The sequence below is a fragment of the Mustela nivalis genome (genome assembly GCF_964662115.1).
Source record: "Mustela nivalis genome assembly, chromosome: 14".
Classification (NCBI taxonomy): Eukaryota; Metazoa; Chordata; class Mammalia; order Carnivora; family Mustelidae; genus Mustela; species Mustela nivalis.
In genome coordinates, this window is record NC_139033.1 from 40,640,485 (window position 1) to 40,664,979 (window position 24,495).

General features: G+C 36.4%; 1 protein-coding gene across 3 annotated transcripts in view; it reads right to left on the reverse strand.

Annotated features, from left to right (window-relative positions):
• DCC (DCC netrin 1 receptor) overlaps positions 1-24,495 on the reverse strand; it is a 1,135,716-nt gene that overhangs the window by 281,246 nt on the left and 829,975 nt on the right. For all 3 annotated transcript variants that reach the window (XM_082699428.1, XM_082699427.1, XM_082699426.1), the window contains exons 10-12: positions 21,330-21,478; positions 19,534-19,672; positions 12,533-12,582 (exon numbers count right to left, since the gene is read on the reverse strand). In XM_082699428.1, the coding sequence (XP_082555554.1) occupies positions 12,533-12,582; positions 19,534-19,672; positions 21,330-21,478 (338 nt within the window). The remainder of the gene's footprint in view (positions 1-12,532; positions 12,583-19,533; positions 19,673-21,329; positions 21,479-24,495) is intronic.

Sequence of the window (24,495 nt, forward strand, 5' to 3'; positions counted from 1 at the left end):
TGCCTTCTGGATTAAACACTGAAACTGTCACCTGAAAACACAAGTTTCTGACAACACAAGTTTCCTGGACAGGAAACCTACTGAATCCAAAGTATGTGTGCTGGGAGGTGGGGAAGGGATTCTTCATTTTCAACAAGTCCTGCCTTCTAGGGTCTTCATGCTTCTTCAAGTTTGATAACTTTACCTCAGAGACTTCAACTTCTTTTTTCTCCCAGCTGCCATGATGAGCCTCCACCTGCTGATTCTGTCACGTTCAACTTCCGCTCCAGGATGGCAAGGCAATGAGCAAGATTCCGTCCCACCTGGAGCTCAGGGGCAGCTTCCGAGACCTGGTGTCTCATCCATCAACCCAGAACATCTCCGATTGTATCAGAGCTAAGTACAATCAAAAAAACGTCCCAACCACCCCGACACATCAGGCGAGGGGCGAGTAACTGCTCCATTATTCCAGATAGGGAACTTAATTTCTTCTACATGAACAGAAATGCTATTCGATGTCAGGTGCAGTCACTTGTCAGGGTTTCTCATTCATTGCTACTGCGTATGGAGGTGTTGAGGTTTCCTGCCTGACAAGCAACAGGGAGGCCTCTTATTAAACTGGCAGAGAAGAAGCATCTAGCTAGCATCTGTCACATGGTCTATACTCAATGAATATTTATTATTAAGCAAACATAGAAATAAATGAATGCACCAATGAATAAACCCATGAAAAATTAACCCAAGGTTGTAACAGAAACAATTTTTAAAACTTTTGCTCCTTGGGGCGCCTGGGTGGCTCAGTGGGTTAAGCCGCTGCCTTCGGCTCAGGTCATGATCTCAGGGTCCTGGGATCGAGTCCCGTGTCGGGCTCTCTGCTCAGCAGGGAGCCTGCTTTCTCCTCTCTCTCTGCCTGCCTCTCTGCCTACTTGTGATCTCTGTCAAATAAATAAATAAAATCTTAAAAAAAAAAAAAAACTTTTGCTCCTTTTTTTTGCTAATAAAGCCTCCAAATGAAGAAATTATTTAGATTTTTTTGAACTGATGTTTCCTTTAAATGTCATTATATTTGATTTCATCAAGAGAATTATGTACATTAGTATGTAAATGAAACACAAATATGTTCTCTCTTGGAAGTACCAAAAAAAACCCCTTAACTTGGAAATGTTGAAATACACCTCTAGAGAAGTACATGTTGATATCATAGCCATGGACTTAGACATATGTACTCTTTGCACCATTTAGATTCATCTGTGCATCAAAGATAAAAATCTACAGTCGGCTTCATTTTTTAAAACAATACGAATTTTATTTAAAGTCAGTATGGGGCATTCCTTCAGGTATAAATCCCTCTTATGTGTATCCCTTCAACTTCATCCGTGTAAAAATAAAATAGACAACTATCTAGTTAATAGCTACTGCCTCTCAGCTGAAACACAAAATGGTTTGTCAAATAAATTTCTCTGAAGTATGAGAAATGTTTAGGTAGGAGGAACTTGAGTTATTACAATAAAAAAAGAAAATGGAATTTCTCATTTTCCTTGGGACAAAGGAATTTGTAGAAGACACAAGTAATTTCTTCTAGTTCTGTGAAGATGATATATGTAATATGATCATAAGTTAATTTTTGGGAAATATTACATTGTTCGTCTATACTTTGTTTTAGGATTTGTTTGTTTATTTGAAAGAGAGAGAGGGCGTGTGCCTCTAAGTGCACGTAAGCTGGGGGGAGGGGCAGAAGGAGAGGATTTCAAGCACAGAGATTAATCTCTTCCTTTTTCTTAAGATTTTATTTCTTTGACAAGAGACATAGAGAGCACAAGTAGGCAGAATGGCAGACAGAGGGAGAGGGAAAAGCAGGCTCTCCACTCAGCAAGGAGCCTGATATGGAGCGCAATTCTAGGACCATGGGATCACAAGCTGAGTCAAAGCTAGAAGCTTAACTGACTGAGCCACCCAGGTACCCCCAGAGCTTAATCTTTTGACCCTGAGATCATGACCTGAGTGGAAATCGAGATTCGGACACTTAACTAATTTAGCCACCCAGAAATCCCTGTTCTTCCAGAGCATTTACCCTCCTATTATATACTTTTCAATATATTTGAAAACTCTATCTGTATTCAATACAGTATGTAGAGTATTTTCTAAAAATGTTTAGGAAACATGAAGGTGATGCTTTTAGATTGTCAAATTCAATAGAGAGTTTTCAAGTGGACTGAGTAATATTTTGGACAGTTTGGGGAAACTAATGGAAGCTATTTTCTATGTGAAAGAGTGACATAACAAATGAAATAAGTAGATTTCAATGTTCAGTGTTATTGAGGGCATATATTGAAATTACATCATGTTAGTGGGCTTTTTAATGAGATTAAACTAAAATGACTTCAGAGCAATGATATATTAGACTTAGTTTGGTTATTAAAGTGCGATATCTTAAAACAACATTCTTGTTTAGAGAGTTTCACTATTTCCTGGCAACATTTGCTCTAGGCTTCTTATCTAATTAATGCCCGTTTTGTTTAGTTTTGTTCATTATTTAAATTAACCATGCTTCCTAATAAAATGTATGGCAATTGGTTTGATTTGTATTTTCTCTGAACCTTACATACATTTCCTAATGGATCCAGACCATTGTTGTCCCTGCTAAAGGTAAATAATAAATAAACAAACAAACAAATAAATAAATAAATAAATACAAGTTTTATTTTATTGCCAAAAAATCTTGAGAGCTCATTTTTTTCCCTTTCAAAGTTTCATTGATATATTCTATATCTTGGAATTGAGGAAAATCCTGAATTACCTTTGGAATGCCAAAAGTCTTTAAACTTCTTTAATAAAGCTTCACAGGGATCAGCTTTGCTCAGTGAAAAATGTACGGCTCCTCTAGGTATTTTTTAGGGTCATCAGGGAGAAATAGGTGGGCGTCGTGAGGAACAGAATCTTAGAGATTGGTTCAGTTGGGGGGAACTAGGGAGCCAGACACATGTCTTTTTGAATCTCCTTCTCAGGAGCTCTCCTTTCTGAACATTTACGACCTCTTTTTCTGATATTTATATCTATGTTTCTTAATGACGTTTATATCCATAGTTTCCACAGCTAGTTCTGTTGGTCACTTGAGGATTAACCCATCTTCCAGCTTCTGATCTAGACCTTACCTTCTGACTGGAAACTATTCCTACTGAGAACTTAAACCTGTTGAAGGCCACGCTTATCCTGAACCCCTTCTCTCATAAAACCCCATATATGGGACGCATTGTGGTCAAATAACCAACAACCTCAGCTTGGGTTCGAATCCTTGAGCTGTCACTTACTCCCCGTGTGGCAATGGGGCTCATTACCTAGCCTCTCTAAATCTCAGTGGTCTCTCTGGAAAATGGGGTATATTAATGATAATGATACAGTTATTATACAATTATACAATAATAATTCTATAATCCACAGACTTTAACCACTTTTTCATTCTCCATCACCCCTGCCACCATACCCTACTGGCCTTCCTTAGTTTTTAAGAAGTGGGTCTTCTTTTTAATCATTCCCTTACTAAAACTCTTCGCCACTGCACCCCCTTCTCCCCTGGCAAACTCCAAACAAAATAAAACCCAACTATCTGCCTAACCCAGGCCAGCAACCAAGCAACCACCCCTGGAGAGGGATAGACAGACATAATTGGCTAGTTTCACTTTAAATTCATGACACCAAATCTCCAATGGCCCTTCCACAGTGCTCTTCCCTACCATCTGAAATAACTATTTCTCATTTTGTTCCCTATCTTCAAACTCTCAACACTTGATCCTCCAAGACTTTACACGCTAGTGAAGACCTTTGTCATACTTCTCATCTCAGTTACTGATATAACTGTATCCATGCCCACTCCTTTTATGTAGCCTCACCTTCCTAAGATTGAAGCATCTGTTCCCTTCCATCTGCAAGCTAGATCGTCTGCCTTCTCACCTACTTGCAACAAAGGATTGCACTCTTGCAAAATTTCCACTCTCTTTTGCACCACTCATATGCCCCTTTAGACTGCACTACTTGCAGAAGTTGCAAAGTCTCCTATGTTCAAAAAGGAAACAACAGTAAATAAATAGAATAGGCAACAAAATCTCCCTTAAGCCTACCACCACCTAAAGTTACTGCCCATTTCTTTGTTGCACTTCAGAACAAAACTTAAAGACATCTGAGGTCATGTTCTGCAATTCCCTTGCCTTCCTCTCCATTTTCATGCTCCCTCCCAAGTGGCCCCATTGCAGTCATTATTTTCTATATTTTTCATCAGCACCAACATGGTTAGCAGCACCCCCACTCCCAACCCCCTTCCCCTCCACTTCTGTGCTACCATCCCTCTTTGTTTTCTCCTACTACTCTTGCTCCTTCCTCTCTGTCCAATCTCTAAATGTGCAGTATCTCAAGATTCAGCCATTTGATTTTCTAACTATAATCTCTCCCTAGGTGTCATTGATATGATGGTGACTCTTAAATTTATATTTCCTGTCATGACCTGTCATCAGACCTTTGGTCTCAAATGCCAGATTGTCTACATGATTGACGTCCCTAATTGTTTGTCTAGTAGTTATCTCAAATTCAAAATGTCCAAAAATTGATTGTTCCCTTTAAACCAATCTTTTTCTGCACCCATCCTTATCTCATTAAACAGCCCCACAGTGCACCCATTTGCTGTAGCAAAAATCTAGTCTCTATCCTTGATCCTTCTCTTTCCCCTGCCCTTTATATCCAATCCATTAGCCAATCTTACTGGCTCTAAATGCACCACACATCGTGATTTTTCCCATTTCTCTCTTCATCTTCTGTAATGACTCCCAAGTCCCCACTACAATCATTTCATACAGATCACTCAATTGTCTCATAAATGGTCTCCCTGCTCCCACGCTGCCCCATCCCTAATAATTTTCCTCACAACAGCCAATGTGATCTTTTAAAAAGAGATCACTCCCCATTCAAGCCTCTTTTCATCATCCACAGAATGAAATTCTAATTTTTGCCATGCCCTATAAAGCCCCACATGATCTGGCCCTGACCCAGAGATCTGTGATCCGTGCATATGGCTATTATTTCAATCACACACAGACGGTTCCCTTGTCAAGGCTTTTGTACTAGCTGGGAGATTTCCTCAGAATGCTTTATCCTAGGTGTGCAAAGAAACTATGTCCTTCCCTATCATATTATTGTATTTTATTTTCTTCACATAAGTCATCATTCTCTTGTGTTAATTGCCCAGTTCCTTGTTTGTTTATCAATCTACCTCCCTGTATTTGAATTTAAGTAAGCCCTAGGAAAGAAGGAGACTTGACTGCCTTCATTGTGGCTTTTCCAGCAATAAGCTCAGCTCAAAGTTAGTATTCCAGTCATCGGTTCAACAACTAATACCTATAGGGTTATTATAAAAAGTAAATAAAGGAGTGTTTTAATTGTGTAGTATTTTGCCAGCCACAGAATATCTGCTGAAAAAGTTTAGTTACTGCCTATATTATTATAATCAGTTATTCCTCAAATATGTATCAGCAATGTTAATTAAAATAACTCGTGCTAATATCTTAAATAATTCAGATGAAGGATTTGTATATTAACAGTTGTTTTCTAAGGTAAGCAATGTTTTAAGCTAGACAAGTAAATACATTTTTTTTGCATGTAGGTCAATGTTTCAACATCTCTAAATTCAAATCACATGGTTAGTGACTGATTTTAACTACTGGTAAGACTGAACCTATTCATGTCCTCTAACTAATCAACCCTTCCAAATATAAGGGCAACTTCCTTGAACTAAATTAAAATCAGAGACCTTATCATTAGACCTAGGTTCATTTAATTTAAGCCCATTATTAAACCTCCCACTTTTCAAAAATGTATGACTTGAGGGAAATCTCATTAAACTTCATGGAGAGGCGAAAGTGAGCTTTGCCTTCAGAGCCAACCAGAAATGGAGCCATTAGATATGTGTGATGAGGTACAAATTGCAAGGCGATATATGAAGAAGGTGGTATCCCACCACCTATTTTAGTCTCTTTTTCCAAATCATCTGTGCAGGGATCCCAGATGGCAGTGATGAGAATGAATTTGGAAAGAACAAAATGCAAGGGCCCCAAATCACAGAACAAAAAATGATAGTTCTAAGTATTTGAAACATTCTAGGAAATGTTTTTCTAATCGTGTGTATAGTATAGAAAGTTCATATAGATACTGAGATTTAATCATGCCTCTAATTTATTCAACTCCTGTAAGAGAGATCATAGGTCATTCTCAACTCCCTATTCCACAGTTTTGCTCATAGGTGCTTTGTAAAGACTTTTCCTAGACTCGTTTCTAGTTTTTCCGAAATTTATTTTTTTCTTCTTTTGTCCACTTAATTTCTATTTTTATTTGAAATTAATTCATGTTAAGAATGTACTTTCTTGTGGAGAGGAGTTAGCTCAGCTTATGGACTACATTGTTCTTGTTTGGAATGTTTATGATGTTACCACAATAAGTAACACAGAAAAAGTTTTAAGGATAGTATTTAGTATAAACGTCATCTATAGAAAGAAATTATTTGACCAAAACAGAGTTAAAAAATACTTTTGCAGCTCTTAGTATCTCTAAAGGGGATCATGTTTCTCATAGCATTTAAAATCATGCAACATCACTGCTTGGGAAAGTACCATGAGTCAGTATTCTCTAAGAACAGATCTAAGAGAATGAGTGATAGTGTGATATGGAGATATGCCTTGAATTTGCAGTGTATTCTCTTATTGAGCTTATTCCGGGAATGCATTTAAATTGGTGTGATGCATTTGTTATATAAAAATTGATTATCTATATCTATCTATATCTCTATCTATATTTTTACACTCTCTTAATACTCTCTCCCTCACAGTTAATCCATTCCCTATGTTTCCACTGGGGGCGGGGGGTGGAAAGAAGACAGAAACTGTTGATTTATTGGAACTTTGAAAAAAAAAATCAAAGGATCAATTTACTTACTGGCTTGGAGCTCTGGTCTAAACTGTAATGGGATATAAAACTGATGTTTATGACCAAAAGTATGTTTTCAGAGTTAGTCCAGAACAATCCCATCCGTATATTTCTGCTTTGTTATTAACTACAGCAGTTGGTTTTGTCAGTAGATTTTTTTTTCAAACAGAGTAAGTTATTTTATTACAAGAACAAAACAGACTTGCTAACTTAATGTCTAATTTCACCCATATTACAAATGCAAAGTATATATTATCATAGAATGTAGGTTACTGAACTCCAAAATAGTGTGCTTAAGTGAAATAAACTCAACTTGCAGAATTAGACCGCTAAAGTATATACAGTCATTATAAATAGTGTCAGTAGATTAAAAAAAAAATCATAAATATGGGACCTTGGAACAGAATTATTCTGAAAGCAGTATTGATAATGGGAAGTGAGGTTTCTTCCAGCCTATTACAGCATCTGCCTATATTCCTGAGTATTATCATTCATTAGATCCTTCATTTCTCTGTGAAGATATAAAACTTTAAGATTGTTCTCATTTCTCGGGGCATCTGGGTGGCTCAGTGGGTTTAAGCCTCTGCCTTCAGCTCAGGTCTTGATCTCAGAGTCCTGGGATCGAGCCCCACATCCGGCTCTCTGCTCAGTGGGGAGCCTGCTTCCTCCTCTCTCTCTGCCTGCTGCTCTGCCTGCCTCTCTGCCTTCTTGTGATCTCTGTCTGTCAAATAAATAAATAAATAAATAAAATCTTTTTTAACAAAAGATTGTTCTCATTTCTCTATTAAGATTAAAAGATAGTCACATTTTTTTCTCAAGAATTAGTCTCCTCACTTTTTATAAAACAAGTCAGGAAGCAGAAAGTAAAATGTTGGTTGCCAGGGCACCTGGGTGGCTCCGTGGTTTAAGCCTCTACCTTCGGCTCAGGTCATGATCCCAGGGTCCTGGGATCGAGCCCCACATCGGGCTCTCTGCTCTGCAGGGAGCCTGCTTCCTCCTCTCTCTCTGCTTCCCTCTCTGCCTACTTGTGATCTCTGTCAGATAAATAAAAAAAAATCTTAAAAAAAAAAATGTTGGTTGCCAGAGCCTGGAGAAAGGGGAGAGGCGGAGTATTATAATTATTTAATGGGGAAAGAGTTTCAGTTTGAGGAGATAAAAAGTGTTCTGAGAGTGATGCTTGTGATAATTGCACAACAATGTGAATGTACTTATGCCACTAACCATACACCCAAAAAAGGTTAGAATGGTACATTTTTATGTTAGATTATTTGACTACCATAAAAGTATTGATTTTTTAAAAAAGTACACAGGGCAGCAGATATCTGAAGGTGGTTTTTTTTTTTTCCTAATTACAGACCAAATAGTTTTTTTCCTAATTACAGACCAAATAGTTTTGTTCAGCATACAAGGGTGAGAACAACAGTCGCAGGAAGCGTGGTTAGACTGATAAAGGGGGTCTAGAACAGGTGTGAGCAGTGTGTTTTCGGGAAGATGCGATGCAGCAGGAAGTGGTGTCAACTCCAGTACTCTCTGGACAACCAAGAGAAGAAGAAACCCTCAGTCGGGGGAGGGGAGAAGAGGGGATCTGCAAATTAATATTGTAACTCACACTGCCCTTGGTTTTACAATTCTCCACTCTCTCCCTTCTCCTCCCTTTTGCACTATTGTTTACAGCCCCTAACAACTGTGTATCCCAGTTGGGAGTCAAATGCAAATGACTCACTCAGCTGTCCACCTGACTCTAATGTTCTGTTGATAACGAGAACCAGCTCAATGACAGGGGACAGAGACATGAGTCAAACCCATTTCACTCCACATCTTCAGAAGCATATGCCCCTCTGAGGTTACCTAATGATACAGTCCTTAGATTATCTCTGCATTGTTTTTGTTTGTTACTTTGTTTTGTTTTGGTTTTAAAGAAAGAAAGAAAAGGAAAAAAGAAAGAAAAAGAAAAAAGATGTTAAAATATCTGGGACCAAAATGATCAGTATGTTTTCTAGAGTTGAAAATTGCTGTTTTAATTCTCCCTTTGGGTAGTTTCTAGGTAAAGGGACTTGTAGGATCACTAAACTAATTTTCAAGTTGTTTAAGCATGCCAAAATGTGCTCACACATGAGGGAGTGAGGCACTAAGATGCAGCAGGACACATCAATTTTTCTACTGTAGCAATTAAGGCATCACACACACTTATCAAACTGCTGAGTGACTAGCTGGGGATTAGCTTTTAGGAATGCAACAAAATTACATCCACATAGATTTAACTGCTGTTCAAGGATAAGAATTTCAACACAAGAAAGATGCAGTGAAAGAACAAGAGAAATCCACTGTTCTACATTAAAAAAATTAATTCTGCACAAGATCTGTGCCCGGTGATATACTGGATTTTATTTATTTTTTTAAATTTCATTCTTGGTAATCAATCAATAAATATCTGAACATGTGAACTGAATCCAGTATACTTTAATCAAAATATATATACCATTTTCTCAAATTCTGTAAAGATACAGTGATTGAGAAAAGGTCTGACAAGTGAAAATACAGTCATAGATGCCGGGAGTCATAGAGATTTTAGAGATTATTTCTCTAACTCTCATTTTATCAATGAGAAAAAAAGTGTCACTTTGAGGAGATACAATCAATTAAATCTGGTTACATTAAAAGTGAATTTTCTCTCATATGTTTTCTTATTAAAGGAATGTTTACCTATTATGAGTTCCATGAAGGCAAAGACTGGGTCACTTAGTTATATATAGTAATATAGTAGGTGTATGTGCAATGTGTATGTTTGTATATATGGATATATGTGTATAAGTATACAGTATATAACAGATACACTGTAAGTACCCAGCAAATGAATGAATCAATGAAACCAATCTTGACTTTCCAAGATCTCAAAGAGCTAGCATCTTGAAATGTAGCATTCTCTAAATGTTCTTATCTCAGAACTTTTGTATTGGAAAATAGTCAAGTACCAACAAAAGCTCTTCCTAGTCTACTACTTATGCTTTATATTCTACCCAACTAATTAAGTTGTAATATGTATTTCTTCAAATAATAATTGAATTTTAAAGTAAAAATCTTAAGAAAATTATTCCTATGAAGTTTTCCCAATAAAAGAGTTAGATTTTAAAGCCCATTCTGTAAATCTTTATTTTCTCTTTTCTTATGAAGATGTTATTTATTGTAAAGCAATTTTAGTATGACAAATAACCATATAATCATGACTCACTATTACCTAAAATTAGTATCTATAGGTAAAGCCATTCATTCAGAACAAAATCTGTGTTCAAGCAAGCCTGCAGAAAGGGAATCAAGTCTGTCCTATGATTATAGCTTTATAAAGGTTATCGGATGTGTGGGGTTTTTAAGAACAATATATTAACAGAATTTTTGTTTCTTTTATATAAATTTGTAAGAATCTTACTATTCCCATAGTTGGGACATGATATCTCAGTCCTGTTGGCTTATTGATAGCCAGAACCTTAACAAGGGCCTATAAATGGTCATTTTATACCTTATAGTGACTTATGAATTCTATGTACAGAAATCCTAGCTATGTTCAAAAGTATTAACATATCCAAATTTTCTCATTGACTGTCAATAACATGATCAATTATGTTCATTAATTATAAACATTATATAGAATAAAATTTTAAAATATGGCTCTTTTCTATATAAATAAAAATCTCAGGTAAAATGAATAACACAAATGTAATTCTTTTAATTAGATAATACTACTACTTATTCAAGGAAATAATACTTTTTAAATATATTTTGTTTCTTAAAATGGTAATGGGGTAAATATTAATATATTTGAGAACTTTTGTTCCAAACATAAGAAGAACATCAAAATATAATATTGTTTTTGTCTTTCACTTCACCAATACTGGAAATTAAAAACAACAACAGTAACAGTGTTTTGACCATCCTATTACTTTCTCCTTGGTAACAAACCAAGAAGAATCCAAACTCATATTTTCTAATTCCTTAAGTGCTAGGAAAAAAGATAACAGAAAGAAAGAGAGGCAAATAGTTTTCTAGGGCCTGGGCCTGCTGTATTCATTCTTAAAAGCTAATGAACAAGTTAAATTTTCTAGGAGTGCAGTGTTCCAGATATAACCACAGGAGGATAGAAACAGGAGTGCTTACCTTTGGTTGTAGCAAGTATTGCGTATTATGGAAGAGTACAGGCTAGGATATTTGTATACATATATAGAAATCAGTTGAAAATTCAATTTTGTAAAACAGAAATTCCCTTTTCAGGGAGGTAAAAATCCATATTTAAATACAGTCAGCAACCAAGGTCATTCAATAATTCTCCTTATTTCCCTTTAGCTCATTTTTTTCTTCCTAAGTTCACTTATTTTACCCCTTCTAATTTTAAATTCATTTTACTAGTTCTTATCCAATATAGGGACTAAAAATATAAGAGGCTAATGATTTTAGAGACATTTCACTTGTTTCAAAAGACAAATTCATTTGACAGAGGCAAATCTGATCACAACCACAAAACAGGACTTCATCAGAGATTTTTGCAAAATGTGGCAAGGAATCATACATTGAGTGAACAGCTACTGACACAAAGTTAAATCCTTTGTATATGCCCTATTACTATTCTTCATGGTAAATCGATAAGGAAAGCATTAACATTCATACTCCATGAATATAGAAACTGAGGCTTGCTGAGGTCAGAAACTTTTCTAAGGCACATACAGTTATTAAAAGAGAAAGCCAGAATAGAAACCAGGGTATGCCTTTTTCTAAGACTTGTAAGATCTCCCAGCTGTCTCCCAGAGCTTGGAGACCAATTAGGCTGACGACCACCACCCCCCCCCCACCACCCACCATCACTGAGGCCCGGGGAGAATGAAGTCACTTCCAGGAGAACATACAAGAAAGTGATGAAAGAGTCAGCCCAAACCAATCCTTGTTTGCTTCACTGTACTATACGGCTTTAGCTTATTTTCAACCCCAAGGCACACTTGAAATAAGATGTTTCTAAAGAACTGAGTTCTGGCATTAGTCTCCTTATCCTCAGCCACACCTAGACTAATTTAAGTCTTTTTGGAAGTTTTAGCAACTTTCCAGGCCAGGAAAATATTAATCACTGGATCACTGCTTCATAAATATAACCTTATTGGACCTCAAGAAGGTCTTTTGATGTGTATATTTGTAAGTGGAAAACAGGGATGGTAGGAAACATCCCATTCTAATTAATCTGTCAGGAAACAAAGTCTCTCTATTCCACCTCTTTCAAGGTGAAGGTTTTGTTCGTTCCTTCAATCAATTGTGGCATTAGCACATTGTGTCCTAAACTGGTAAATATAAGTAAATAGACATTTTGCTTCCTGGTGGAATAGCCTTTAATCATTGTCACATTTATAAACTGTGTGCTATTAGAAAAACAATCCTTCCTTTAATTAACTCAAGTGTGGTTGAAGAAGACGGGGAATCTGTGCTGCTCGCTCACTGAGCTGTTCTGGAACATTCCTTCACATGGCAACCACCATGCACCCAAGGAGGTGAATCAATGGGGCAAGTGAAAATTACACGTGTAGGGAATGAAACAGTGAACCTTTCCATGACTTACCCTTGAATTAACTACTTCCAGGGAGACGTTCTGAGGCGGGGCGCTTGGCACTAAAAGGAACAAAACAAGGTGAGACGGTTACTGCCAAAGTCAGAAAAGAGAAACCACAACCTTCTGTGAAAAGAGAAAGTGGGACTTTCACAGTTCATGATGGTAATTAGGTAGGCTGATCCAGGTGGAACTTCAAAATTTTCCTGGAGAGATGAAAAGTAACTGCCTCTGTTTATTTTTTCTCACTTGGTAGCACCAGGCATCCATATAAGGAGTTCTCCCCACCCCCCAAAAAATGCGTTAGGCAAGAGAGCACCTGTGGGGATACCAAATACTGCCATTTAGTTACAGCTTTCTTGTTAGAACCTTCCCAGAGAAACCAATAAAAATACACAGGAGATTTCCCAGAGTGATTTTAAAGGCTTAAGATATTGTGTCTTTCAGGATCTGCATGGTTTTATTATAAAATATGTCATTCTAATGGTCACTCATGTTGCTTAATCCTCTCACTGCAATTTTTATTATCTCTTAAAATGTGAAAAGAAGAAATACATATGTCTTTTTATCTGTGTGTAATTAAACCTATGTGTCATAGATGCAAGCAGGTTATCAAATAGCTCTCAGTGAGTCAAATGCATTAACCAAAAAGAAAATAAGAAAAAAACAAAACACAACTGCTTATTTTTCTTTGTGGATTTTTCTGTTTTTTTTGTTTGTTTGTTTTGTTTTTTCCTCTTACTTGAATTTTGATTGCCCCTTTCCTTCATGGAAGAAGGAAGAACATGTACATTTTTTTTTTTTTAACAACACTTCTAGTAGATATTTACTGTATCAAAAAATGAATACTCTATCATGTCAGTCATCAGAGACTCCATTCACTAAATGGGTGTGTGTGTCAGACACTTCCTAGATGTCTGAGAAGAATCATAAACAAAATAAAGCTTTCTGCCCCACAAAAGAAACAGAAGTAGCATTCAATAAATGCCTAACACGTATTAACCTGTAAAATGAGTAGTCCTTATTTTGTTCATGACAATTTGATTAATTTAACAGAGAAGAAAGGCTCTCAGCATTTTCAAGAATTTAAGGGCCATTTTCTGTCATGTCGCCCCTTTTTTAACTTGAACTTGGACAATATCTACATTTCTTGAGGGTACTTATATTTTACCGTGAATTCATTTATGCCCTACTCTGAGTTTACCTTCTGAAAAGTAATCACCATGAGGGCATGGTATGTGTCTGATTAATCTGTATGGCCCCCAGACTGACATTCAATTAACAGCTACTGACTCAATGGTTACATAAACAAATAAATGCTTACTGAAATATTAGCTCCTAGGCCTTTCTGGACACCATAGGAATTATAATCACTTACTCTGTTTTGATTTCGAACTTCTTATCTTATTATCTTAGTAATAGGTGAAGGTTGTGAGCAACGTAGCTTGTGACCAAAAAAAAAAACAAAACAAAAACAAAAAACAAAAATCAAACCAAACCAACCAAACCAAACAACAACAACAAAAAAACACTCACTAGAGGCTTGTTTTCATGAATTAGGTCAACAATAATTCTTTCAGAAAGTAATTTAAGAAATAGACTTTATCATTCAACTTATTTTAGTTCATATTACATTTCTTTCAAATACAGAATATAATGCTTACAGAGTGCTGGATTCTTGTCACTTTAGATGCTGAATCCTCAGTATCAATAAGAGTTATCAAGTGTGACTGGGTATTTACCCCAAACATACAGATGTCGTTCGTGAAAAGAAGGGCCATCTGTACCCCAATGTTTATAGCAGCAATGGCCACGGTAACCAAACTGTAGAAAGAACCAAGATGCCCTTCAACGGACGAATGGATAAGGAAGATGTGGTCCATATACACTATGGAGTATTATGCCTCCATCAGAACGGACAAATACCCAACTTTTGTAGCAACATGGATGGGACTGGAAGAGATTATGCTGAGTAAAATAAGTCAATTATCATATAGTTTCACTTATTTGTGGAGCATAACAAATAGCATGGAGGACATGGGGAGATAGAGAGGAGAAGGGAGTTGGGGGAAATTGGAAGGGGAGGTGAACCATGAGAGACTATGGACTCTGAAAAACAATCTGAGGGTTTTGCAGGGGCGGGGGGTGGGAGGTCGGGGTACCAGGTGGTGAGTATTATAGAGGGCACGGATTGCATGGAGCACTGGGTGTGGTGCAAAAATAATGAATACTGCTATGCTGAAAATAAATAAAAAATAAATTAAAAAAAAAGAGTATCAAGTGTGAAGGTCACATGCAGCAGATATTTGTTGAATTAATTAATTAACAGAGAGATTACAAGACATAATAAAAATGTTTTTCATACTCAGGGTTTTGGCCATAACAAGCTTTCTTTCTGCAGTTCTATTTTAATTAATGTAAGACATACATATGGTACAATGCACAAATCGTGTATGTGTGACTGGATAAAGTTATATGTCTGTAGGAGCATTCACATTTAAACAACACCTGGATCAAGATATAGAATATTTTCAGTATCCTGGAAAGTTCACTTGGGTCCCTTCCCAATCAATATCCTTCTGAGAGTAACCACGAGTCTGACTTCTAACACCATTGATTAGCTTAGTTTGCTTTGGAGCTTACTAAAAATGAAATCAGTTATTTTGTTCAGGTTGGTTTCTCTCATTGCGATTTCTTGGGATTCATTCTTTCTGCTGCATCTTGCAGTGGTTTCAGTTATTTTGTTTGGTTTTTTATTGGTCGTATTCTAAAATATTACCATTATATTTTATATTTACTCATTCTATTGATGAATGGCTTTGGATTACGTTCAGTTTGGGGCTATGAAGAATAAATCTGCTACAAAAACTTTTGTACATGTCTTTTGATGAAGAACTGCATTCATTTCCTTGTTATATACCTAGGCCTGGAAAACCTGGGAGCATTGGAAACTCCTACGGGGTTATATATATGTTAAATATAGAAAATTTCCAGAAATTTCCATATCCTTACCAACCTTTGTTTTTTTCTGAATCTTTTCCATTTTAGTCATTTGGTAGGTATGTAGTATTTTTATTTGCCTTTCCCTGAAGACCAGTCATGTGGAACATCTTTTCACATGTTTGGTGGCATTTGGATGTCCTTTTTTGTCAAGTTCTTAAAATGTGTGTGTGTGTGTGTTTTAGCAGATCAGTTTCCTTCAAAACTCATTTCTAAAATTTTCTTTCTTTTATGTCTTAGATTCCATTCTCATGTTACTATGATTAAAACACTAAGATTTTTTTCCCCAAAGATTAATCAGAAGGGCTCTTTTGCATTTGACAAACTTCCCATCTTCTCGACTCTTCCCAAGTGCTATTAATGAAACGGACTTTCCTAAACTATCTTCACAGACTGTGAACATCCCTGTTCAGTTTCCAGGAAAGGGAATAATGCAGAGGCTTTAGTAAGACCATCTCCACATTCTATTTCCATGAAAGAGGAAATATTAGAGGAGGCTGGAAATAATAACAATGTGTGTGGTCAGAAAAACTGAACAGAATGACATCCTCACAACGAGAAAGAATTTAATATAATCTATGTTAAAATTATTCTGTAAGGCATTGAAAGTTAAAATAAGCACCGACTAAAAAAAAATGCCAAGTGTTACATCATATAACTTCACAAACTTGGAGCACACTAGCTGTTCTTGCCTTATGTAATTAGGAAAGAAAGGAGTGAGTTCCTCTGAGAGCATTTTTAGTTATCAATCTCTATTCCCTCCCTCTCACTATAGGCTCCCCTATTATTGATGTACAGTAGGTAAAATTAGATGCTTGGTGGAAGTAAATGGAATCCACATTTATCTGAACTTTTCTTTATTTGATTTCCCAAGATGTTTCATTATCTCATGAGTGAAAGAGGAAAGCCATAGTTCATTATTTTCTCTTCAAAATGTCAAGCAATTATCATTTACAATTGGCTTGTTAAAGCCAATCAGAGGCATTTGGTCCAGAAACTCCCCTCAATATGGTAAAACATGCAGGTTTGATACAGAGGATGACGATGCATTCTGCAAAGTAGATAAAATTCCCATTTGTAAATGAATCTCCATATAGAAATGCACTCGAATTCCTCCCCTTACCAAATGTGTGCTGTCCTTTACACACAATTTATGGATTGAAATAACTGATATATAATGATGAGCTTTGTACTTTAAGCAATTAGCAGCAGAAATTCATTACAGAATAAGAGAAACTCAAGATTTTTTCACATTAAATCTTGCTCCTTTTCTTACTTGTGACCTAGCTCTGCTGCTTACAAGCCTTGGCCTCTTTGTAATATTAGTTTTGTCATCTGTAAAGTAGGGAAAAAAAATATAATACCATGAGGATTAAAGGTTAATAATGTTAAGTGATTAGAGCAGGGCCTTGCACTAATAAGTACTCAATAAATACCAGTGACAACAGCAAAAATTACATTCTTATAGTTAAGTGCGCCTATGAAATTGGGTCCTTCTACTTTGGGGCACAGAGCAAGCTGGCACAGAAATCATAAATATTAATTGATTCATAAAATATTTTAATGACCTATAGTTGTCAACTAGTTCAAGAGATGGTGTTTGAGAACAAACTAGCAAAATTAGTTACATTCCACCCTAACTTTAGGCTCTCTAGATCTGACATTCTAAAATCCCAAATGGTTTAAAGAAGTGGATAAACAAAGAATACAATAAGTGGAGGGATCTGAATGAAAAACAGTTTTTCTTCCCAGAAAAACAGTGAAAGTAAACTAAGTTAGAGACGACAGCTTATCAGGATAAACATCTTCATGAGCATTTTAGCATGGAATACCATTGGGATAACTAATTCAGAAGAATAAAAACATTGTTTTCATTTTTTTTTTGTTTTTATTCAATTTTTTATGATCTCAGTATAAATTTTTGTAGTAGGGGTACCTCTGAACTGATAAGAAACACAGTGTTCTCTATAACACAGATGCATTCATTCACACGCACATCTATTAAATTGCCCCATAAATGGAAAGTACTAAAGATAAGTCTATACATACTAACAACTGTATTGTTTTCTGAACTGTCTGATTAATTCAGTAAATAATTACTGAGATGATGAATGCAGGGATGACTATAACAGCATCCCTCATGCTAAGGAACATGTAATATAAGGAGAAAAAATGACATATATATTGTCATAGATAACACTTATTGAACACTTAAATATATGCCATGCTTACATTTAAGGTGCTCATATGGATTAGGCCATTTAATTTCTACAACATCTTCCCTTCATAACATCCAGAAAGTCAAGGAGAAGACAGCTTCAGGACTGAGGACTGGGAAGTAGCAGACTATGAAATGTGATAAAATATACCTCTGTATGAGGCATGACTCCCGCATGGCCAGCTTTAATAGAATGAAGGTATCAGACTGAGCAGAAAGAAGGGGACTGGATAACAAGAGAGAGAAAGCTAAGCATCCAGGAGATTTTGTTGGAAATCAAAAGAGATGATTGATTGTGAAGAGGGTTGCAGACCAGGTCCAGGAGCAGACTCCAAGGGGGCCATTCAGTTTTTGCTTTCTCCTATCAAATGCATTGATAAAGACAAGTTGGCATCCTTTGCACAGGGACTCTTGTTGGGTTAGGGTCATGAAATCCTTTTATTTAGTGACAGACATTTTCTAAGTCCTAACTGTTGCAACACTTAGAGATAATAATTCTTGGACTAATGAGTAATAATCTATCACTCTCACTTAATGACATTTAAAACCAAAGTGGAGAATAAGGCCATAGTATTACAGTTCAGAGTGTGAATGAAATCTACATAAATTATGTAAAATATTCATTTTCATTTGTTTTCCTTTTATTTTTATAATTATAAGTTGTGAAGTAATTTATTCTGCCAATAAATATTCTATTCTGTCCTCAATAACAGAATCAGATGGGTGGGCATTAAAAATGATACTGAAGTGGTGTCACATATAAACTATTTTTTTAAGTTGAAATTGCAAATGAGCATCACTCCTGTGTCTGTGCTGAGCTGTCCTTAATAACATGCATGACCTTCCTCAATCCACTGATACTGTGTGAAATACGCTTTCAGGTACTTTTCCAGATTAAACAATGATGGATTGGTTAAGGAATCACAAGTTAAAGTCTTTTTTCCTTTGAAATTCAGAGGATCAATAATTTATAGAATTATATACAACAACATGGAAACCTTTGCTGAAAAGAGACAGCTTGTTGCCTTTTTTAATATTCATGGCAGCCATCTCTGCATTTCTACACCTGCCTGAATTTCCACTGGTCCAACATTATATATTCTGCTGCCATTTATTTTCACTTGTCATTAAATTTCCCAACATTTCTTTGTCCTTTTCTTAGATCTCTGGTTTCCTCTGCTACTGCTTTGCGAAACCCTTTTTTTAATTAAGAATTTTTCCTCTCTTTTATGATAGTTCAGAAAATATGTCTAATATTTCACTTACGAGGCAAGTTTACAACTAAAATTATGCATTGCCCTATTTAGTTTTAATACCTTCAGTACTGGATTATTTGGCTTATATCCTTAACACCATATTTTCGAATTAAGTGATATATATATAGGACGACAGTCCATCGTTTACACTTTTAATTATCCACAACCCTCTCCCTCAGAATGAGAAATAAAAAGAAATAAACCAATGTAAATTAGTCCAAACACATGCACTAATGTGTTTGTGTTTATAGACAATAAGATACCCCTCCCCCCACCAATAATTTGAACTCTTAGGCAGTAGTCACACTTTTGAAGATTACCTATTAGGACATTCTGACACAGAGCTTGAAATATACCTTGGAAAGTTTAAATTTAACTGTAAGAGGTAGTCTGAGCGAAGGAGTTAAATTTTTAATCAATGCTAATATATGCCAAAAAGTTTTAATTAGGAAGCCTTGAAGATGCAATCTATTACATACATGCAATATTACATCATCATTATCAAATATGTGAATCAAGCTTCACTGTCTATAACTTACCATCAGAAAGTGTAACCACTGTTATGTCATCAGTAGATACTCCTGGCCCATAGCGATTATAAGCTAGGAATCGAAGGGTATATTCCGTGAATTTTTTCAGGCCTTCCAGCTTATAAGATAGTCCATCAACCTCTATATTCTGGAGACATAAAATGCCAAACTGTTATTCAGGAGGCACATTAAGCAGAAATGGCAGCCATTCTGCACAATCAGTGAATTGAATATTAGACTCTTACTCACAAAACTACACTCAAGCCTTATCATGAGTTGTTGTAAAACCTAACTTGTGACACACACTCCCCCACTAAATCCCAAACTGTTCTGTAGACTCCTAGTTAAAACAGCACCGTGCTATTTTTACAGTCATTAAGTTCCAATATGTTTAACGCCACCCGAAACATTGAACGGTGCACCGTATTCCACCCACACCGAAACTCTGACAGGCAGAAGGCTGCCTGTGATCCGTGGGAACAGAGAGTTGCTCCTCTACCCTAGTGGAATAATTCACTACGAAACAGTAGGTTTCTTTTCCCTTGCTGAAATAGAACCACAGTTCTTGAAACTGGCAGATCCTTTGCCACAATCTTTGTGTCTCCCAAGGCTGTGAGGGGGTTTGGAACAGTTTCAGTACTTCACACAGAGGCAGAAATGAGGTACTGGAGGTGAAGGTCATTGAGAAATCAGAGCCAGTGTGTTCTTAGAAGACACGTTATTTCACTCTCCATAAAGATGCTCACACTTCTATTTGTCTCGGGCAACCTCATTTCTGAATTTACTTAAGTGGGTTGGTGAAATTCATTATGGAAAAGCCAAAAATGCGTTGAAAATGGAGAGGATAGAAAGGTGGAAGCAATAGCTAAACGGCATGAGGACAGCAAACAAATCAAAGATGGGATGGATAATTACATAAAAGGAAATCTTAGTGATCCTATTGCGCAATAAAACTTAGGGCTTGAACTATTTCTGAATAGGAGTGTTGTGAAACATTTATTTTTTTAAAGGCAAAATCTCTATCATGCAGTTTATGGGGAAGCATGAAGACCAAGGTATGCTTGGCAAGCTTCATAACACATGCAAAGAACTCTGTTATCTCAACATGGGCTCTTGGTTTTTCCATTTAACTGGGCACTTGTCTATATATCTTTTTCCACATGAGGCTGAAAATTTGGAAATAAACATCTCTCAGTAGACTTATATGTGTCACAACACAGAATTGTTGAGTTTTCAACAATTATATATACTTATTTATCTGAAAATCTAATTTTCCTGTTTTTAGGGATCTGTGCAAACCACAGATTACAAACAAAATGTAAGAAGGAGGCAAGTAGCCTTCTGGAGTGAGATTTCCTGAAAACAATGAAAAGGACAGGGGACTACAACCTGAAGGACAAAAGGACAGAAATAACTCAAATGCACAAGGATGAGATAAGCAAGTTGACTGAGGTCATCGAACAAAAGATCAATTGTCCTTAAGATAAGGACTCATGATGCAAATGCTTTCTAGGACCAGATGAGTTAATACAACTGTGGCTATGCTGGCCCAGGCCACTCCCTACTCAGATAAAAAAGAAAAATTACATCCTTTATAGTGACTTTATCTCATATCACAGTTGCCTCTCTTACAATCAGAATTCAATTAAATTGCTTAAAGTTTCTAATAACAAGTACTCTAAAACTGATCAGCTATCCAGTTAACATGCTGGTCTGGACTGAACTAAGAGTTTGCAGATCTCCTAATGGCTCTAGTCCTAGGAAAAACCAACAGGTGGCAGCATTGGGCCCGTTCTTTTGCCTACCTGTTCCTTTCCCGTGGACACCTCAGTGCAGAACAATCTGTAACCTTGGACTGGACCGTTTGCATAGGCAGGGGGTTCCCAGGTAATAAGAATTGAGGTAGGTGAGGTAGATACAGCTTGCAGGTTTTCTACTGGTCCTGGAACTTGCACTGTATGAAAAAGAAACTGATTGGTCTAAGAGGGTTCTTTTTTTCAAAACAAGCAAAATACATCTTTTACAGCTTATGGAGATTATACCCCTATGTATTATTTTTAGAACCAAATGGGATAAGAAAGTAAAATGCAAATATAAAGCAATGAATTTTAGAATCATTTATTTTGAAATTCAGGAGGGGACTTCTATTAATCTAAATTACTTAGTTCATTTTTACAGCGGAGGAAAGTGGTCAAGGAGTCTAACTGACTAGGAAAATGACAGAAAAAGAGTTGGACTCTTAATTCAAATTCTTAGTATGGAAAATCTTCCACCATACCAGCATGCCTTCACTTGTGTATGACTAATAACCACAGAAGGAAAACGAGAAAATACAGTTAGAATACTTACATGTCATGTTTCTACTTAGAATTCAAATAAGCAGCACAGCTATGGATAACTTACCACATTTTTATTTATGTCAGCATTTTAAAATCTTGACCAATCCTGAGTCATTAAATTAATTTTAGCATCAATTTTCTATTTCACTTTCTAGTATTCCATTTTCTCTCATAACTGCTACTTTACTTAATCAAGAATAAGTACCTTGTTCATTAAAGAAATTAAATAGCACAGGTCCACAACTGGCTACCTGAAACACTTGTGTCCAGATATTTTTTGAGATCTAGAAATTTTCAGGTTTTAGAACGGTAATATGGTGCATGTGCAGTGTTCTATTTAACACCCCAAGTGGGGTATAGGGTAGCACCCTATTATCAGATCATGTATTTGCAGCAAAATACATGATATTCGGGACGCCTGGGTGGCTCAGTTGGTTAAGCGGCTGCCTTCGGCTCCGGTCATGATCCCAGCGTCCTGGGATTGAGTCCCACATCGGGCTCCTTGCTCCACAGGGAGTCTGCTTCTCCCTCTGCCACTCTGTCTGTCTGTACTCGCTCTCTCTCTCAATCTCTGACAAATAAATAAATAAAAATCTTAAAAAAAAAAAAAAAGAAAGAAACTCTTTAAAAAAATACATGATATTCACATCAAACAGAATTACTAAAGACTATACATAGCATGGCATAAAGTCAAATCAGGTTTGGGTATGACATGTACTAAACTCTTTTGAATTCCAGATTTGTAAATTTTGAATGTAGGCATAATTTTTTATTTATGGACCTGAATATAAATATATGGTTTGTAAACTGAAAATCCCATACTCCTGTTTGTTAATACAATCTAAATTAAATGGTTTCATCATTGCAAGTATAATAATTTTATCTTCAATGTACCATACATTTTCCCCAGCCTTAAAGGCCACCTAGCTTTGAACAGATGCACGTTTTAGGCCTCTACTGGAATTTTGTGAGTTTGAAGGTCCAGAGTAAAACAGTCTGTGAAAACCTGGCTCACAGAGATCGGATAACACAACTCCTTAGATCAGGGCTGCACCTGTGTCCCAAATCAGTCATTTTTCAGAACGTATTCCATGGTATCCAGCCTCCTTAAGGCATCACTGCTCACACATTCACTTGGGGGAAAATATATATATTATATATTTTAGATGTATTTTATTTATCACCTTCACTTATTTTTCCACCAGTTCTCAGATCTTGAGTATCCCTATTACTGACATTTGTATTATTTCAACTTAACAAATGATTGCTATTTATTTATTTATTTGTCAGAGAGAGAGAGAGAGAGCGAGCTAGCGAGCTAGCACAAGCAGGGGCAACAGCAAGCAGAGGGAGAAGTAGTGGGACTCCATCCCAGGACGCCAGGATCATGACCCAAGCCAAAGGCAGACACTTAACCCACTAAGCCACCCAGGTACCCTGACTGTTAACAATTTCTTAAAAATGTAATTGAAAATAATTTTAAACCTACAGAAAATTTTAAGAATGGAAATAGTACATAGAATACCCATGTTCCCTTTTCCCAGGTATACACATATTCTTTTTTTCTCTCTCTCTCCATATATACATATATATCGTATTTATCATATTCATCATATACAGAGAGACAGAGATACAGAGACAGAGAGTCTGAATCTATCTATTCAGATTAAGTTATGCATACCATGGTTCTCTACCCCCAAATGCATATTTCCTAAACATTATGTATGTGGATAATATGAACTTCAGTGTATTTTATTCTAATACAATATTTTTACTTAATTTTCATCTGCTTTCCAATTTTGTCAACTGACCCCATAATGTAATTTATGTAGCATTTCCCCCTCTCGTGCAAGATCCAGTCTAGGGTCAAATTTGCATTTCATTGCCATGATCTCTTTGGTTGGTTTTATGCTAGAACAGTTCCAAAGCCCATCTTTATCTTTTAGGTCCTTTATACTTTTGAAGACTATAGTCCCTTTTTTAAATTAATAGAATATTACTTATTTGGAGTTTGTTTGTTTCTTCATGTTGGATTTCAGTTTGGCATTCTAGACTGAAATGAAACATGCATGATATCTGTCTCCTCAGAGCATCATGGCCAGAGGCATAAAACCTCTCTCCCTCCCTGGTTTGTTATATTAGTTCTGAATAGAAGGTGCTGCCAGATTTCTCCACGTAGAGTCAACTGATCTCCCTATATCCCTCCCAACCCCAAAACCCTGCTCTATTGTTCACGACCAATAAGCAATTTGTGGGGAGAGACTATGTCAGGACCATATAAATATCACGTTATTTATCAAAACCCCTTAGAATTAGCACTGAGTAACAGTTTTTGATAAATCAAATTTTTGGCATGGTGGTTATAAATTTTTTTTAAATTTAAGCACTTCCTCCGTATCAACCACTTGGCACTCAACATTTTTATTAGAAGCAAGAATCTGTATTTACTTTTTTTAAAAAATAATATTCTATTTATTTATTTACTTTAGAGAGAGAGAGAATGAGTAGGGAGAACCTAAGAGGGAGAGGGACAAGCAAGCTCCATGCTGAGCATGGAGCGCCATGTGGTGCTTGATTTCAGCACTCGAGATCATGACATGAGCTGACATCAAGAGCAGATGCTTTACTGACT